The 15064-nt window shown below is 47.7% G+C and overlaps 1 protein-coding gene across 2 annotated transcripts in view; it reads right to left on the bottom strand.

The window, feature by feature from the left end:
* Positions 1–12564, bottom strand: part of RAPGEF3 (Rap guanine nucleotide exchange factor 3) — a 49367-nt gene extending 36803 nt beyond the window's left edge. The window contains exons 1-2 of one of the 2 annotated variants that reach the window (XM_081898117.1): positions 12163–12564; positions 11291–11509 (exon numbers count right to left, since the gene is read on the bottom strand). In XM_081898117.1, the coding sequence (XP_081754243.1) occupies positions 11291–11509; positions 12163–12168 (225 nt within the window). In that variant the 5' untranslated portion in view covers positions 12169–12564. Of the gene's footprint in view, positions 1–1495; positions 2119–11290; positions 11510–12162 lie in introns of those variants that run through there. The other variant, XM_081898118.1, reaches the window with a different exon arrangement.
* Between the last annotated feature and the right edge of the window lie 2500 nt (positions 12565–15064).

The following is a 15064-nucleotide window of genomic DNA, read 5'->3' as shown; positions in this document are numbered from 1 at the left end:
GCCTCTAACTCTGGACTGCTCTCTGCCACAGCCTCTTCCTGCTCACTAAACCCTGTTACCAACACCTCCTCCTCCCAGTCTTCTTCCTCTTCTTCTGACCACACATTGTCATTCCACCACCAGTCCCCTGGCTCTGAGCCTTCTTCCCCTGGGGGTTCCCTAGCTGTTGCTTCTCACCATTTCTCTGCATCCAGCAGGTCCATGACACAAAGCTGCTTTCCAGCAAGTTCTGTTGCCACAGAAGCTACTTTCTGCTGCCATAAGTGAGCCAGTTTTGGTACAGGGAGTTCCATGTGATAAGACACCTAAGCTGCTCAGTCCTGTAGGCTCATAATGGGTAACAACAATTATAAAGCCTAAATATAAATCACTAATGAAAACCAGCTTTTCTCAGTTATAATGCTAGCTGTTGAAAGCTTGCCACCCCGAAAAGTTCAGAATTAAAAGGGCAATTTTTGCACAGCTGAAATCAACCTAAAGGGAGGACACCTTAATCAGGCAATTGTATATTTCAAGTTTGATAACCCTTGTGTTCACTTTAGTTTATATATTATTTCCTGTGTTTTCTCCAAGGACCTCAAGATTAATAATAATAATAATAATAGTAATAATAATTTATATCCTGTCCGCCCTGGCCAAAGCCGGGCTCAGAGTGGCTAACAACAGTAAAAATAGCACAATTTACATAAAATCACAGTCAATTAATTAAAATACATTATAAAGTCAATTGAGAATCGAATTAATGGCAACCATTGGGCTAGAGTTCTATGAGGATTACAGAAGGAGGGGGTCAGACTGTGCCTTGACCAAAGGTCTGGTGAAACAGCTCCGTCTTGCAGGCCCTGTGGAAAGATGTCAATTCCCGCAGGGCCCTAGTCTCTTGGGAAAGAGCGTTCCACCAGATCGGGGCCACGGCATATAGTGCTGTCAGCCCCACATTTTATGAGAATTTGAACCTGGTCTTCTTGGTCTAATTCCACAAACAAACCACTACACCACAGTGCTAAAGAAGCATTTCACTTCTATGAGGCTCACACTGGATTTTCAGTGGAGATTAAGTCACATTTCATTACCACGCTAGAAAGAAAAGCCAGCATCTGCCCCCTTAATCATTTGCCATGAGGATGGAGCTGTGAAGGTCATCTGACAATGGCCTGTGGCCCAACTGTGTTTGCTCTAGAACCACTGCAGCCACCAACAAACACCCAGCAGGGAAAACCATGGTAAACTGCAAGATAAGCCAACACTGATTTATTTCCAAACCATTATTGATCAGGTGTGATGAGGTGGCAGAGGAACTTTCACAAGTAATTCCGCAGCAAAACAAAAGTAGCCAGTAATTATCAATGCACCATCGGTTACCCACTTTTTCCCCAGCTGTGCCTTTAGGCCAAATCACCTGGAGGTATTTCTTTCCAAGGAAATAGACGGATTTTAAATAGATATTTAGAATTCCAAGGGAGACAGAGAACGGCACCATTTTCCCTCTCCTTACCTCGGGGTCAGGCAGGTGAATGCCTACTGATACCATTGGAGCTGCAGAAAGGGGTCCAAGCTTCATAAAAGATGATGCAGGCTCTGCTATTTTGGAAGTAGCAGATCCTTCTTCACTGCCATATCCTGGAGATGTAGCATTTTACGCTGTAGCCAGACATGCCAGACACCCTAGGGGCAAAGCTTGGCCAGAAGAGGACCAGTCTGACCTGTTTCTTAGCCAGACTGTTAGAAAAGCCTGGGATGAAGCGTCAGCAATTAACTCCATCAGTCCTGTTTCCAAGCAGGAGGCGACTGCTTGCCAAGGAATTAAGAATCCGATCACTCTGTTTGGACATGTGGCCAAATTTAGTTGGCTACTGATTCAAAAATACACAAAAACCAAGCTCCCCACTCCTGGCTTACTAACAGTACATGTGAAAAGGATATTGGGGTCTTGCTTAACATGAGTCAACAGTGTGATGAAACAGCAAAAAAACCCTAATGCTATCATAGGTTGCATCAGCAGAAATATAGTGTCCAGATCAAGGGAAGTAATAGTCCCATTCTCTTCTGCCTTGGTCAGACCACACCTGGAATATGGTGGCCAATTTTGGGCACCACAATATAAGGAGGATATTGACAAGCTGGAACCATTTGCCCAATAATAAATGCTGGAAATGTAATGAGACTGAAGGTACCTTTTACCACCTTTGGTGGACCTGCCCAAAGATTAAAGCCTTTTGGGAAATGATCTATATGAAATTAAGAAAGTCCTTAAATGGACTTTTCCTAAGAAACCTGAGGCTTTTCTCCTGGGCATGGTTGGCCAAATGGTGCCAAAAAAGGATAGGACTTTCTTTATGTATGCAACTACAGCAGCAAGAATCCTTCTGGCAAAGTATTGGAAGATGCAAGAACTACCTACTCTGGAAGAATGGCAGACAAAGGTGACAGACTTTATGGGATTGGCAGAGATGACTGGCAGAATCCGCGACCAGGGGAAAGAGACGGTGGAAGAGGATTGGAAGAAATTCAAAATATATCTTTAAAATTGTTGTAAAATTGAAGAATGTTAAGATGCCAAGGGGTAAGAAGTAGAGAATTACAGCTGTAACTAACAAATTTAAGGAAATTTAATGAAAAGGAAGTTAATTAGATAAATTGACTAAAGGGTTGCTAAAGAATTTTGGAATAAGGATGCAGCGAAAGGGAGGTAAGGGGAAGTCGATATATGTTAATGTTGTGTATGTTTTTGTTTTGTGATGTGTTTGTTTTTTATTATGTGTTTGAAAAATTAATAAAAATTTTATTTTTTTAAAAAAAAAGACAAGCTGGAACATGTTCAGAGGAAGGTAACCAAGATGTTCAAGGGTCTAGAAACCAAGCTTTATGAGAAGCAGTTGGGAATGTTTAGCCTGGAAAAGAAGAGACCGAGAGGCGATAAGACAGCCATCTTCAAATACATAAAGGGCTGTCACGTGGAAGATGATCCCAGTACACTAACACTCCATCAGACCCTGCTCCCCAACAATGGGGACTTTAGCCATAGCTTCTCTCTATCACTTTCAGAACCAGCTTTGAGACAGCCAGTCTGTTGTTTTTTCCACACGCACACACAGGCAGAGGAAGGGGAGAAGAATGGCATCACCCTTTTGAGAAAGATGTACAGTACGGCTATTTAGTTTCTGGGACAACATATCACCTATACTTGGCCATCTTTTTAGTTATGGAAAGACCCACTTTTTCCAACCAGAGGTTTCTCCCAAGCTAATGCTCTCCACCTGATCTGACCTTTTTAGCAATATCTTTTTACAACCATGGTCACAGCCCAAATGTCACTGCAACATGTTTCCTTAATTCCCACCACTATAGGACGCATGTAGTCCTTTCCCCAGTCTAACCAAAGTGCTGCTTCCCTTGAAGCAACTACACTGATCTTTATCTTTCCACCACAGACCCTTCCCCCTCAGAGTATCTGTAAACATTTTGGAGCAAATTTGGCACCAGCCAGGAATGTGGACTCAAAGAGGCAAGAGAGGAGCCATTTTTAGCGCACAGAATCACTTACGTCAGCACATTTATGAAGTGTGAGAAAACAACAGCAGAACAAAAGGCTGTTGTAAAAGATACGCCATGGTGCATGGGCTGATTCCAGCTGTGCCACTACAATGGGTGAGACTGTGTAGGTTGAAATGCAAAGCCCACATGAGATGCACATTGGTTTCAGATGCAACAATGGTCAAAGCCAAATGGGCACCTTAAAGGTGCTTTAATTATCACTCTGTAATCTCCCCCCCCCTTTCAGTTTACAAGTATTACCACCATTCACAAATAAAGCTTTTTGAGCTTCAAATGTCACCATGCTCGTCTCAAATAGTGAGGTCCAAGGCACTCCCCAATTTGCCTCCCTAGATGATGGTTCATAATATATTGTAGCCTCACTCAGATGCAATTCCATCATGGCATGTTTTGTGACATTCTGGACAGTGTGTGACCTTCACCCCTCTCCATTTTCTGCATTACCTGCCTACCAGGTGACCTCTCTGACTAAACAGACCAGATTGGGGAAATGCCTTTTCAATTTGCCATGGCTCGTTCAAAGGCCCTCTCTTTAAAAGGGCAGGGATGTGTACACCAGTAGGCACACGCAGGGTAGGAACCCTGCCTCCCTCCAGATATGGTTGGCCTACAATTTCCCATAATCCCTGACCATTGGCTCTGCTGGTTGGAACTGAAGGGAGCTGGAGCCCAGCAACAGTAAACCATAGACTGAGGTTGCAGATGATCCACTTAGTCAAATGAATGACTAATTAAACATCTGGAGGGCACCAGGTTCCCCACTCCTGATGAGCACACAAAACTGATGAGACAGCTACAAAACTGGCAAGCCTTTCCCAGCACTGTCAGTTTCACCACAGACTGGGCAGTGGGGGAGAGAAATGGAAGGGCTGGCCAGATAGCAGATTCCCATAGTCATGTAAAAAGTAGAGAATGTGAGTCAGGGGGGCTTTGTCCCCAGTGCAGCAGGACCCCCCCTCTTAGTGGTCCTAGTTCTACGCTAGTTTAATCCTTGGCATGCAAGTGTTCTGTGTGCAGAGTGCGAGTGGGTGCACATTGAGAAACAAAAGAACCTGTCCCACATGGGCAGTGTAACGGAAGAGGGAGCAGAAGGGTGTTTGACAGCAGAGGAGCGTGATGGAATGTGGGCTGGAGTTAGAGTGAGTGACAGGTGGACCGTGTCTCTCAAGAAGACAGTTGAAGGCTGCTGGGAAAGAGAGAGGCAGAAACAGAGAGGGAAGAAGGGAGGGACAGAGAGAGCTCATCCAAAAGACCTGTTCATTGAGCATTCACCCTCCTTCACTTGCACAAAGCTTACACACAAGGTTAGATGATACCCTGTATTCACTGAGCATTTGGTTTACTTATGTGATGGTTATGCAACAATGAGCACTCGCTTTGGTTTGCTTGCACGGTAGCTACATGTCTTCCCATTAATCAGTTGTTTATCCCACACTTTTTAGTACAGTCCACTGGTCACTTTCCTAACAGCAAGAAAGCCTGTTGTGGGTTTTTGTTTTTAATGTGGATTTGTTGCACCAGAACACTGCAATCCACTTTAATGGCACAAACCTAAATTTCCTCTATGCAGCTCAATGTCTCCTGCAAAGTCAGTACTGGAGGTGACCAGTGAATGAGATGGAAGGGATAACAAAAGCCTAAGTAAAGGTAGGTTTTCCAGGGTTCGTTATGTGAGGTAAGGGCAGCCTTCCTCAAGCCGGTGCCTTCCAGATATTTTGGGACTACAACTCCCATCATCCCTAGCTAACAGGACCAGTGGTCAGGGATGATGGGAATTGTAGTCCCAAAACATCTGGAGGTCCGAGTTTGGGGATGCCTGCCCCAGGCCAGGCTGGCTGGGACTGATGGGATTTGGAGTCCAACAACATTTGGAAGTCACCAAGCCAGGGAAAGCTGGGTGAGAATATTTGAACTTCTCTTTTAGTATTCTGCATGAAATGGCTACTTGTTCTAGGTACTATATTCTAGAAATAAATACATGTTTACTGTTTTAAATGCCAGTGTTCTAGCCTAGGTTGATTACAAGGTTGGTGTATGCCATCCCACATGTCTAGTCAAACAACAATAGAGAGAGAGAGAACCCTTTTGCCCGCTATGACTCAGTAGGTGTGGCAGTACTGTATTGCGAGGACCATTAAGGGGCCTCTAGACTCAGCAGAGTAGCTGATCACATCACCCTCTGGGCCTCTAGGGGACCCTGAGAACGTCACAGACCATCTGTAGTAGCAAATTCTAGGGACAGGTTTGCCATGGTGCAGTTCAGGAGCCATAACTCATTGGCAGAGTACATGCTTGGCATCAATACCTAACATGACATTCTGTGGCTAAAATTATTTCTGGGAGCAGAGCTGGGGAAGACCTCTGCTTGTGACCCTGTATTGCTGCTGCCAGTCAGGATGACTTGGCATGAAAAAGCTGCCTGTATCCTCACCACACACCTGCCCAACTGTGACTCACCAATCTGAAGGCAGCCCATCATCCAAGCATAGGTCCCAACGCAGTGCATGCAGAGAAAGCTGGAAGGGATCCTCACCACACATTCAGGCACATTTGGGCTGGCTGCCTTTTACCATTGCTCATCTTCTTTCTTGGTGACTGCATTCCTAGAATCCTAGAATTGTAGTGTTGGAAGGGAACGTGAGGGTTATGTAGGCCAACCCTCTGCAATGCAGGAATCTTTTGCCCAACATGGCGCTCAAACCCATGTTCATGAGATTAAGAGTCTCACGCTCCACCAACTGAGCTGTCCTATGCACACTTTCTGAATAAACAGGCAGAGGATTGCACTGTTAGCTGCTGAGACGGGATATCAATTGAGTGAAGCAGAAAGCGCAAGACACACCGGCTCCTCCTTGCCTACACATCTGATTGCTATCCAGATTTTTCTCCATGTCAGCAAGAAAGTCTTTAAACTCCCACGAGGCAAAGATGGGAGCCTGTCCAATATAATGTGTATCTCAGCTGCACTGGCCAGGGGCCTCCTGAACCTTTAATATTTGTGTGGAAGAGGAAATTTCAACAGGTGTAGCTTGTCATGCCTGCTACACCTGCTTAAATTCCAACACAACTATTAAAGGTGCAAGAGCTGTCTCTTCGTTTGTATCTGGATTCCTTAAGCTTGGCTCTTCTTCATCCTCACACAGTAGTCCTGAAAGATGGGCTCCTTTTATCCTCATGGTACTAAAGAGGACTAGTGGTCATCAACAACAGGTGAGGTGATGACCAGACTGTACCATTTCAGACTCAAGTAATGAGACGAGGTCTCAAAACAACTGAAGGCTCCTTCATAAACACACCCTAATTCTCTGCATATGAAAATCTAGGTGTCAGCTAGTGGATAAAGATATTTTTGCACCTAGGAGCATTGCCTCATACAAACCCAGCCACACCATCTGCTGCTTGGGAGGAGTGGAAGTAACAGGTAGCAGCTGTGCCCTCACAACCTCCAGAAAACCTACTGCAGAGCTGAGCCCTGTATCACCTTGTGCAGACTCCAAACCACAGCAGCAGGGCTGGTGAATCTTTACAACATTCCTGCAAGGCAGGCTGGTATTATTTTGCACAGAAAGGGGGACTAAGGCTTTGTGGAACATGGAAAGCTGTTTTACATCAGGTCAGACTACAGGTCAGCCCAGTATTGTCCACTCTGACTGGCAGCAGCTCTCCAGGGGTCTGTGGCAGAGAGGGTCTTTCCCCACACCAGCTACATCAATCCTTTAACAATATATGGAAGGTGATCCTAGGGCCTTCAGAATGAAAAGCATGTGCTCTTAGCTATGGACCTTCCAAAGGGCTCGCTGCTGCATTCACTCATGGAAAAGGAAAGAGATGAACCAGGAAAAGGAAAGAGATGAACCAGGGACTTGGCTCTTAGCTGCTGTAGGAAACAAGCACAATCTGAAGTTGTTTCTACCTTTGGTTCCTATCCCATATGTTTGACTTTAGCCCTTACAAAATAACATTCCCAGATTCCCAGGATTAGACAGCTGATAAGTTGCATTTAAGCTGTATTCGTTGCTGCTCCCACTTACTGCAGTGAGCGGCTGGATTCTGTCTTCTGAAGACAGCATCCTCAAGCTCCAGCACCCTGCCTTCCTCACCTCTCTGATTTCCTAATACAAGCAAGTTGCAAGCAGGTTGAAACAGCATCAGCCCCAATTGTGTCCTTGGGGTATCCCATTGTTTACATCCCCACCCCACTCTTCCCCGACGACTGCAGCCCCTGTGTTGTTGATCAGGACAGCTGTTCTTCTGGCAGGCAGCGCCAGCTCTGAGCGTCCAAGCAACTTCCTAAGGGGCTGTCACCTCCCCCACTTTCCTGCCCGTGGCCGCAGGGAGAAGAGAGTCTGCCTGTCGCCAGAAATCCGGCCTGCACGGGCAGCCAGCCAAACGTGGGGCCTGCCGTTTTCTTCCTGGCTATGTTTGGCTACTTCTGTCCCCAAAAGGCCATCGCCCTTCCTCAGACCAAAGAGAACAGTCAAGAATTCCCCTGGGGAGCCTCCTTCCTCTGGGTTTGATTGTATGGTGGACTGGGCTAGTGACCAAGCAGGCTTGTATGGAATGAGGACTGTTTGCTTGGTTTTGGAACAACTTCCTAGAACTCAGGGACTTGAGGATCTGTCTGCTTACATATGTTGACGTATGCTGCACGGCTTCATTGACAGCCAGTGTGGTACAGTGCTGGACTAGGACTTGGGAGACCAGGGTTCAAATCCCCACTTGGCCATGAAGCTCACTGGGTGACCTTGGGTCAGACACTGCCTCTCAGCCCTGCCTACCTCACAGGGTTGTTGTGGGGATCAAATGAGGAGAGTGGAGAAGCAAGTTCCTTGGAGGAAAAGTGGGATATAAATGAAATGAATTTCATTTCTCCTGGTTGCCTTCATCCACTCCTGGTTGCCTTCATACTGTCTGCTAAAACAGCTTTGGAAATAATAACCAAGTGTGGGGCTACTTCTGAGACCAAGTGCTTGTCTTCCACCGCTGAGTATTGACACCCTGCCTTCTCATCTCTTGGATTGCAAAGGAAGACTCATGTTTTCAGAAAGCAAGTTCAAGTGCTCTCACATTCTGGTCAGATGCAAGCTATTGGCTGCATTTATTTTCCTGCTTGTTAGAGATTGGTATCCCACCCTTCCTCCAAGGAAATCAGCTCCAGTTTTTGCCTTATGGCAGTGCTGTGAGAGAGGGGAGGCCAAGCGACAAGGCTTTGCCCAAAGTTATCCAAGACAGTGTCCCTTCCCAGTAGAGTCCAAGAGGGAGAGGGCCTGGGGACAAGATTTTGTCACTGTCCCATTTCTTCTAGAGGTCTGTTGTTAACTTCCCAAATTCTAGAGACGAAAGGGTATGTTTAAAAAACAGCAGCAGCATTTAAGCTGGAGTCCTGGGGGCAGGGAGTGGCGTCCTTGCCTGTTAGCACTAAAATAAAAGAGGGAAAATAAAGTGACTTGTGCTTGTTATAACTTGACACCGATTGCTTGCTTCCTCCAGAGAACCAGGAAAGGAATCCATAATCTCAAAGGGGTGAATGGTGGAGTAGACCAGTTAGCAATAAGCGGGAATCTCATTTGGTCCAGATGTACCACGGCAATGAACCAATGAGCACAGTGGTACAACAATTTTAAAAACTTCCACCAAAGCTAAGGGGGTCCGGGATGGCTCCAAACTGAATGGGGGACCATGTGTTGAGAGTCCTGCATTGCAGGAGGTTGGGCTAGATGACCCTCGGGGTCCCTTCCAACTCTGTAATTCTATGATCAGAAGCAAAGGACTGCAAGAGGTAAGGCTGTTCATGAACCCCATGACTCATTGATCCATCTCAGATTCCTGGCAATCCCAGCTTTTATTTTATAGTGAAGATTACATTTCAAACTATGTTTTCACACAAGCAGATGTAAAGACGCCCAATGGCGTTGGATGCAGGCTTTAAAAAACAAAACCATGTGTTATCTCTCTGGTTCAATTCATGCAACTGATTTCTAGATACTACACTAGTATAAAGCTAGAACTCTAAAAAAAATAAATGAACGATTTCTTTTTAAAGGAATCTAAATTCAGTGGAAGGTACCAGATTTCATATGTGCACACCTGTGGGAGTAAGCAATCTCATCTGTAATTAGATCTTGATGAAGGTAAAGGTACCCCTGCCCGTACGGGCCAGTCTTGCCAGACTCTAGGGTTGTGCGCTCATCTCACTCTAGAGGCCGGGAGCCAGCGCTGTCCGCAGACACTTCCGGGTCACATGCCCAGCGTGACAAGCTGCATCTGGCGAGCCAGCGCAGCACACAGAACACCGTTTACCTTCCCGCTGGTAAGCAGTCCCTATTTATCTACTTGCACCCAGGGGTGCTTTCGAACTGCTAGGTTGGCAGGCGCTGGGACAAAACGACGGGGGCACACCCCGCCGCGGGGATTCAAACCGCCGACCATGCGATCGGCAAGTCCTAGGCGCTGAGGTTTTACTCACAGCGCCACCCACGTCCCTTTGATGAAGGTAGGGATAAGCAGTCTTGATCCACCTCAAAACAGCTAAACTCTAATGATTTTCCTTGTGGGTTGGAGATGTTAAGCAGTTTGTGTGAGAATGATCCAGCATGGTTTGTGTGTGAATGCAAGGGATCCCAGGGCTTAAGGACCCAAAGGACACATTTGCTCCTATACCTTCTAAACATTTGTCCTGTTGATGCTTCTGAATAGGTCTAGTCTACCCATATGCAGGATTGTCTTATGTTCTCCACATGCATTAGCCTGCTCATTCCTAGACTAGTGCAATCTATGGGTAATACTGACCTAGCTTACATGGTGGTTTTGAAGATTACTGAGCTGGTATGCAGAGCACTTTGCATACTCAGAAACTCTAAATAAATGCTTAATAAATATTATTATTATTATTAATAATAATAATAATAATAATAATAATGTGCAGTCCATGTAGGAATTCTAGAACTCCAAAACCTAAGGGGCAGTAGAGAATAGACCTCAACAGGGCTTACATCTCTGACAAAATTCCTTGGGATTGGCATCTGTCCCTACTTACTTGGGAGCAAGTCCCTTTGAACTCAGTGGGACTTACTTCTGAGTAGACATATACAGACGTGTGCATATTATTTAATCTCCTGTCAGAGATACAGTGCAGAATAACTGAGCTCCTTGGAAGAAGGCAAGGTACAAATGTGAAAAAACAAAGACTGCATGCCTAGTGGCTTTAACCATTTGCTACATTGCCACGATTAGAAAGGGTGTGTGTGGAAAGAGACAAACCGAGCAAAGCCAGTGGCCACACAACTTCTGCAGAGTGCAGCACTGAAAACACTTGCGACCAAAGAAGTAAAGTGAACAGGCTGGGTGCTACGAACGCTGGTCCAGGACACACTTGAGAGAGTGTTTGTCAGTCCTGTGCTAAAAGGTTATGCACACACAAACACACACACACACACAGAGAGAGAGAGAGAGAGATTCTGGTTATGGAAAATGGCTTCATGTCTTTTCTGGAGCCAAGAACACGCTGAACCCTGGCCCTGTTTGTGCCAGTGGTTTTGCTATCACATTGACTCACAGCAGCCTGCAAAACCAGCTCTGGGCATAATGACAAACAGGCAGCTTATCCTGACTGGCTCCACATGCTCACTTGGGGTCAGGAGAAGCCTCCCTGTCCTTCAGAGCCACCTGCCTACCCAGTCACAACAAAAACCACCTGTTGAGACGCAGCATCCAGCTGCAGAGCATGGGTACTCACCCATCGGATCCCCTGGATCCTGGGGGCACTGCCCACCTGCCCCTCCAGCTGGATCTGATAGCTGTAGCTGCGGAACAAGTGCATCTTTTTCCAAATCACTTCGAGAAGACTTTCTTCTGGGATGGGATCCATGAGCCCCTTGGGGAGCTGGGGCAAGTCTGAGACGTCACCAGGCAGAAGCCCGACATTCCACCTTCTTCCCTGTCCCCTCCATGCCACCTTGGGGAGCAAAGGAAGCAGTGAGAAAATAAAAAAAAGGCATTTTGCTCATGCTGCATTCTACCTGTGCAATGGGAGGGCTGGGCTTCTTAGGAGTTCCTCTGCCCCCCCCCCCAACAGCAGTACTGTAATATTGTTGTTATTTATATTTCTGTATTACTGCAATATCACAGCACTCCAGGGTGCTTAAAGCACGTTGACGACACTGTCTTATACTCCTAACGACAACCCTGCAAGGTGGGTGAAAATGCTTAACTCCAGGGACTGAAGGTAAGAGCAGTTTTCCTTGCCTAAGGCTACCACTTAAGCGATATTAAGGGTGACATCTGAATTCAGAGCTTCCTGGCTCACAGCTGGCAACTCTAGCATGCCTCCGTTCTCATGGCTCATTCATCTGCCAGCCAATATAGATGGTGGCTGCGCCGGGCATCTGGCAAAAGTGGTGCCGTTTCGTCGTTCTTCCATGGACTCTGGTCCGCAAAAGCTTGTGGCTATCAAACATCCGTTATCCTTGGTTGGAGGTGTCACGAGGTGGGTTGTTTTTGCGGCTTCCCCTCTGCTGATGCCGCTTCTCGCAGGCTTTTAACTCAGCTACTTATAGCTCGGCGCCCGCACATCCAACAGGTAACCTTCCTCGGGCGCCACGCACTCACCTTCATGCCCCCTACTCGGCCCGCCTGAAGAAGCCTGTCCAGAGTGGGGGCGCTCTCTTGGGGGGCCCGGATGGATGACCTTACGGGGAAAAGAGGCGAGCCGAACCATCCTCGGGCAGGAGAAGCCCCGAGGAAGCCAACGCGGAACCCATTGGAAGCGGCGGTTTTTCGGAGCCGGTACGCGCTTTACGCAAACAGCCCTGGCCGGCTGGCCCGCTTAGACACGCGCGCGCCCCCGCCCGCTGGCGCTGGAGCAGAAGCCGCCACCAGGATCTTGCTCTGGGCTTCCTGGTCCCACACTCGCCCGCCCGCCGTGCCCAGGACGGAGAGCGAGGGCTCCGGCAGCGCCTTCCCTCTCCGCCAGCCCGGCGAGCAAGAGCGCGACAACGCGCCGCCGGGGCTGCAGGCAGGCAGGCAGGAGAGCGCCTGGCGCGGCGCCCGGAAGCTCTGGGCTGCAAAAGGCGCTCGCGGAGGCCGGGAGCGCCACGCCCCGCCGCCCGCGCCACCCCACCCGGGGCTGGGGAAGGGACCTGGCAGGCAGCAACGTTTCGCGTAAAGCGAGTCTGGAGGAGCTCGAAGCAGCCGGACCAGCGCCTCGGCAGCCTTCAGAAAGCAGCAAGGAAACGGGCCCCAACGCCCTCCTACAAGGGCCGGCCCAAGATATTTTGGCACCCAGGCAGACCACAAAATGTGCCCCCTCTCCGGGGGGTGAAGGAAGAGCTACTACATCACGAACAAGGAGGCAGGGAAGAGCTATATCGGTCACAAGGGGCGGGAGGGGGAATTGGTTTGTTTTATGTTTATTTTTTATTTATAAAATTTGTATACCGCCTCTCATCCAAATATCCCAACAGAAAAATACAAAAACAAACAAACCAATAAACCCCGCTCCCACAAACACATTTTAAAAGCCATAGCGCCCAGCTCACCTGGCTTTGAGAAGGCAGAGGAAGGGCTGGTGGGAGACCCTCAAATGTTGCTGGGGGACGCCAAAAAAACCCTCAAGGGCAGCATGTGCCCCTTGTGTTGGACCACCTTTGTTTAGGATGATGTTAGTCTGAATTAGTCACTTAATACATACAGTGGTACCTCGGGTTACAGACGCTTCAGGTTACGCCTTTTCGAGTTGTGCACCACACTGAACCCGGAAGTACCGGAATGGGTCACTTCCAGGTTTCGGCCTTCGCACCCGCGCAGAAGCACTAAATTGCGCTTTGCACATGTGCAGAAGCGCTGAATCACGACCCGTGTGTGTGCAGACATGGCTCTGTAGGTTGCAAATGCTGTGGGTTGCGAACGTGCCTCCTGCACGGATCACGTTCACAACCCGAGGTTCCACTGTAATTACATTTTCATTCTGGACTTACAGCTGTCCATGGAGGCACAGGTCAGGGCGGCTGTCTACCAGCTCCATCTGGTACACCAGATGAGATCCTACCTGCCTGCACATTGTGGCACATGCTTTGGCTCTCCTACTTAGATTACTGCAATGTGCTCTGTGTGGGGCTACCAGTGAAGGTGACTTAGAAACCAGTCCCATCAGATGTCAAGGAGATAAATAACTACAACCTTTAGAAGACATCTGAAGGCAGCCCTATATAGGGAAGTTTTTAATGTTTGATGTTGTATTGTGTTTTTACTAAACAAATTTGTTGGGAGCCACCCAGTCAGATACCTATAAACATACTTCCTATTCTCAATATATTAAAACACAGAGATACACATGTGCAGCAAAAGCAGACATATTAAGTCAGGCAGGCTGCAGATCCATCCAGCTCAGCGTTGTCTACAGTGGGCCAGTCAGGATACAAGGTTGTCGTCTTTCCCAGGCATATCTAGAAATGCCAAGGATTGAACTTGGGACCTTTTGCATGCAAATCATGCACTTCACCACGGAGCTATGCTCAGGGCCATCTTAAGCATATCTGGCGCCGTGGTGCAAAGATCCCTCCCCCCTATTTCCCAGAGTTGTCAACCTTTTTAAAGGAAAGGTTCCCGAGAGTTGTGGACCTTTTTGTAGGGACCTGACACCACACTTTCACATTATCTCTAACAAGTCCCTAGAACAAAATAAAATGAAAAGGCAGAAGAAAATCTAATGATGTCCTCCATTTCAAAGCAAGACTCATTCAAGACTCAGCAGTTCTTCTAATTCATCCTCATGATTCAAATTACTACATATCAAAAAGTTAAAGCAATCACCAGTTTGTTGTTCTTTAAATAAATTGATAAAGACACAGACAATGAAGTTCCCAGCCAATTTGTGTTTAAGTACAAAGCTGACGTTTTCAAATATTGTGGGGGGTGGGGTGGGTGTAAAGCAGTGACATCCTGAACCTAAAAAGGACCCAAAATATGGGTCACAGAGGCTGCAGCCCTAACTGCACTTACCTGAGAGTATGCCCTGCTGAATCTAATAGGACCTTAAAACCCACCCCCGTCTTTAAAGGACTTTTTGTTGGTGTTTGTTTGTTTTTAACCACTAACTGCATGGAGAGCATGCTCTCGAGTCCATCCTTACCTCTGAATTGAGTCCTAATGGTAGTGCGCGCCCCCCAGCTTTCCCCTCCCACTGCCTCAAATCTGAATGAATCCCTCCTCCACCTTTTTCCTCAATGGAAGGGGTGGGAGGCAATGTTCTCGGCTCCCCTCCCCCTCCCCGTCCTCCCCACCCCCTGCGCTGGGCAGCTCAAGGCTCCCTTGCCGCATGGGCTTCCTCAGCAGTCCTGCTACTGCCGCAGGGTGGGCAGGTGGGAGAAGGGTGTTGCATAGCTTTGCACGCCGCTGCCACTGCCTCCTCTCCCAGGCAGAAAGTGAGAGAGCGTGGCTGGCTGTAGAAAGAGCCGCCACCACTGCCCAGCATGTCCTTGCAGCTGTTCCTGGTCAGTCCCGGACTCCCGCT

Source organism: Podarcis melisellensis (genome assembly GCF_964234715.1).
Source record: "Podarcis melisellensis genome assembly, chromosome: 2".
Classification (NCBI taxonomy): Eukaryota; Metazoa; Chordata; class Lepidosauria; order Squamata; family Lacertidae; genus Podarcis; species Podarcis melisellensis.
The sequence above is the reverse complement of the archived record's forward strand: the minus strand, read 5'-3'. Positions and strand labels throughout refer to the sequence as shown.